A 4,492-nucleotide genomic window follows, 5' to 3' on the forward strand; every position below is an offset into this window, starting at 1 on the left:
TTGTTCAGTCCCTTGACAATAGGCCTTTGCACCCCCACTTGATGTTTTGCACTCTTGTGGCTGGTTGAAAACAGGAACAAAAACAGGAACAATCTTTTGTTTTCAGCAATGTCTCTAAGGATGTTTACCCCTAAGCTATGTTAGTTATGGTGATGAGCTTCCTGCTTTTGCTGGCTCAGTCTTCTCTTCTGAGGGCTTTATGCACTGTGTGAGAAAGTGGAATAAATGCTCATCTGCAGAACCTGAAGTTGTGTTGTGTGTTAATCCCGATGTCCCTCACTCAGAAGAACTACAGTTGCTGTGCTGTCATGGCAGTCCAGGTATGTGATATTTATAAAAAATCAAGGTAGAAGAGAACAATGAACATCTGTGTACTAAGACACCATTGTATTTATAAAACCATCAAAGTCAGAGAAAAAAATGAGCTGATTGACACTTGAATGCCCAAAAGAAGACCAGCTTCAGAAACAGCAACTTTCTTTCAGATGAATTGTGAATTGGGAGAGTGCTACCAGTGAGAAAGGAAAAAGAGCTCTTAGCAGGTCCTTCTAGGCAGCTATTCTATAGGGTACCAGTTAAACAGTGTGTGTGACAAAGCAAAAGCATGTTTATTTAGTTGTATCTACCTATGTATTTTAAATTTGAAAACTATATCTTATGTGAAGTCTCCTGCTAACATCAGCGGTATCTAGAAAATACAGAAAAGCTGTAGACAGAACTCCAAGTACGATGAAACCTATCCGGACTATCAAATGACAGTTGGCTGATTTGTAAAGTGAGAAAGTGGGCCACTTTCTGGATGTAGCTGCGTGAAAGGATTAATAACTGCCATAGGTGTGGTCCAAGGCCCCAGATTTTACTCACTGATGCTCCAAATAAGAAACAAGAAAGAGAAATTGCATGCTAAATATTTTATTAGAGTGTTTGAAGGTTCACTTGCAGCATCACTGTTCCATTAAAATACCATTAAGGGAATCTGTCTTCTAATTCTCCTGCAATAAAAAAATAAAGAAATAAATAAAGTAAGAAAGTAAGTAAGTCGGGGAGAAGCAAGTCTTATCACGCAACCAACATTTCTTGACATATCTCATGTTTTTTGGATATCTAACTCTGTTAAATTAAGACATTTTATGGAAATTGAATTTAAATCACATCAAAAAAAAGCCCACTAAGTTACAGAGGACAAATTAAGTTTTAGATGTATAAGAAATCTATTCATGTAGGTAGACATTGGTGACATCTAGAGTTTCTGACCCGTGTATATGAAAAAGTAACTGATTACCTCTGCCCTGTTGAGGAACCTTGTCACACTATGAAGAAAATTTCTACAGTTACTTGCCTGTTCCTCACTTCCTTGCTCAGGTGGGCCTTGTTGGTTTCCAGGTTTAGGAGGGCGATTTTGCTGTGGGCCTCCTTCTTGTTGTGGGCCTTGTTGGTTTCCTTGTTGAGGAGGGCGATTTTGCTGTGGGCCTCCCTGCTGTGGTGGGCCTTGTTGGTTTCCTTTTTGAGGAGAGCCCTTTTGTTGCTGGCCTCCCTGCTGTTGTGGGCCTTGTTGGTTTCCAGGTCTAGGAGGGCGATTTTGCTGTGCACCTCCCTGCTGGGGTGGGCCTTGTTGGTTTCCAGGTTGAGGAGGGCCAGGCTGCTGTGGTGGTCCCTGTGGTGGTCCCTCTGGATTACTTCCATCTTCTTCAGTGCCCTCACCATCATCATCACCATCTTCACCATCATCAGAAGCAGAAGGTCTTGGTGGTTTTTGTCCAGGAGGGGGTTTCTGAAGCTGTTGACCATTGCCCTCATTTTGCTGCTCTTCCCCTGTATGAGAATAAATGAATGTAGATGGAGATTAAACTTTTCTTTCTCCAAGAACACCCTTCCTAAATTGATGTCTCTGTTTTTTCTTGAAACATAATTTTTAAACATGAACAAAACTGTCTTATGTTTCAACCATTTGTACAAATATTTGTTCTTAAATTTGGTGAATTAAAGGTGATTTCTTGTTTCTTACAATTTTCACACCGAAATAGTGAAACGGGAAGGAGGTTCCAATATTAGCTTAATTAGGCACAGTAGCATCATGTAACAGCAGTGCCCTATTCTTAAATATATCATGGTGTTCAGGGTTCTATAGCCATGTGTAGAACAAAAAAGAAATGTTTGAAATAGATTAGAAGCTGTTCCTTTCTCTTTTCATGCAGTATGTATTACTCAGCTGTGGATACAGAGCTAAGTGAGAAAAAATGGTTTTAAAAAATGAGGGAGCATGGGATCTGTGAAATTTTATTTGGAGTGTGCAAGCATATATTTCTTCTTAGAAATGCAGATGAGAGAAGTTTTGTTTGAGCAACCCATCAAACCATGGGGAATTTTACACAAGGACATTTAGTATGCTCATCACATTCAAGCCATTGCTTTAATTTGTGGAGGAGATGAAATGCTCCATACATTTCATCTTTAATGAAGCATTTAATGCTTCATACATTAAATGGAGATAAAAATCTGGCTCCATACACTTCCTGTGCATTTCCTTCTCTTGGTTCCAGATACAATGTGGGGAAGTTTTCCTACATATCTAAGGGGAAAGTGTCACGTGTTAATTTCATTAGCCAACAAAACAATGAGACATTTCAGAGCTAAATAATTAAAAAATAAAGGATGCATAGAAGTTCAATAGAGGATAAATTAGGCTTTACCTAAGAGCTCAGAAGAAGATGCTTCAAAGATGCTTGCTAGAAAATAAGCACAAAATAAGTGGAAGTTACTTATAACATTTTCCAGCTGCAAATAAAGATAGGTTTCAACTACATCCTCTTGCCCACTAAGTAGAATTTTATTCTTGGGTAATGTTTGTGGCACTGCTGCCTGAATAGTTACTATGATCCTTATCACCCAGTATTTTGTTCCTTGTTAACCCTGCCAAGACATACAGATATTCTTCATTTTAATTGGGAATTCCATTCTGATAGTTTTACATTCTTTTTTGTTTTTCTTCATGATTTTCATTTCTTAAATGATATATTCCCTGGTATTTCATGAATGGAAATAAAAGTAAACATTGTTTTAAATACTATGTTTAGTCCCTTGAGTAGTGTATGTTTTTCATTAAAACACATAAGTATGCTCAGTAATTTATCTCAGTGGGTAAAAGTGCTGTAATTTATCTCATTGGGTAAAAGTGCTTATCTGATGACTTTAATTAAAGTTATTGGAAGCGCACTGCAGAAATAGAAGTCTTGGTGTTAGTATGTTGTCCTTTGAATGAAATATGAAAAATGCAAACTCTCTCTCTCTCTCTCTCTCTCTCTTTACCTCTCCCCTGTCTCTGTGTTTGTTTGTGTGTGTGTGTGTAAGTGAGGTCTCTGTGTTTCTGTGCCTATCTCTCTCCTATTCTCACACACATCATACTTATTCACATATACGCAGACAGTTGTGTATGCACACAAATGCAAAAAAAACTATTTAAAAATTATTCTCTAATATTTCTAGCTCATTGTTTAAGTTCCAAACTTAACATATTTTTCCTTTTCTTTTCTTAAAACACCCCTGATATATATATCTACTTTTCTCATTTTTCTATCTTCAGTACAGTAAAGCCAACATTTTTACTATTGACTTACAATTACTCATTGAAAACTGAGTTTCCTTCTCTCAACTGCTCATGCCCTCATTCATCAACTCCCACCAAAAACGTCTTTTCACAAATGCACTCATGTTACGTTGCTATAAGAATCATTTCTTAAATTATGCTATAAGCAAAGTCCAATGTCTAGTGCAAAATGATAATATGAACATTTGAATATTTGTTCTCCTACACTGTTCCTCGGTTTCTTATTCATCTTTTAATATTCCTCCCAGGGCCGATCTTCATCTTTTGACCAATTCCCATTTCATTCTACCATCATCAATTCCTCTTCATACCTGCATTTGCTCTCTGAACTGAGCTCAGGGCCAACAAGGCTGCAGTGAGCAGGACCACCAGCATCTTGGAGGAGGCTCTGGAGTTGCTTCCCAGTTTGTTCTGGGACAAGAAAAGCCAGAGTTTTTATAAGGAAGGCAGAACAAAGGCATCTTTCAGGTCCTTACTGATGACCTGACCTGAGAGTATGGGACATCTTGCATCCTTGACTTTTGTTTGGGAATTTAGCCTGACAGGATACAGTGGGGAGGAGGTTGTCATTACCTCAGTTCTAAATGCTACAACATGATATTTGGACAGCAGTGTTGAAGTGATGCAGGCAAAGTCCAGATATTAGAAGTGAGGTACTGCTATTGTTTGAGCTCTCGTTTGATATGACTGTGACTCTGACCTTGTCAGTTGTGATTGAGGTGGAATTTGCTTCAATACATTCATGTATGACTTTTTTCCTATTCTGTCATGGAGGCTAATGATAGAAAGCATCTGTTATTAAGTGAAACCTTCATTCATGTTGTTACACACATGTGTAAACATGTATATAGTCCCAAACTGAGAGTTTTGTTCAATTCTTGAAAGTTA

At 38.0% G+C, this 4,492-nt stretch overlaps 1 protein-coding gene across 1 annotated transcript; it reads right to left on the bottom strand.

The window, feature by feature from the left end:
- Nucleotides 1-1,240: 1,240 nt before the first annotated feature.
- On the bottom strand, nucleotides 1,241-3,979 carry LOC146895314 (uncharacterized). The gene is made up of 3 exons (XM_085686031.2): nucleotides 3,916-3,979; nucleotides 2,691-2,726; nucleotides 1,241-1,812 (listed from the first exon to the last, which is right to left on the bottom strand). Exons 1-3 carry the CDS (start codon nucleotides 3,977-3,979, stop codon nucleotides 1,241-1,243), a joined length of 672 nt encoding a protein of 223 aa, XP_085542157.2.
- Between the last annotated feature and the right edge of the window lie 513 nt (nucleotides 3,980-4,492).

This window comes from Myodes glareolus, chromosome 3, assembly GCF_982192425.1.
Source record: "Myodes glareolus chromosome 3, mMyoGla1.1, whole genome shotgun sequence".
Taxonomy (NCBI): Eukaryota; Metazoa; Chordata; class Mammalia; order Rodentia; family Cricetidae; genus Myodes; species Myodes glareolus.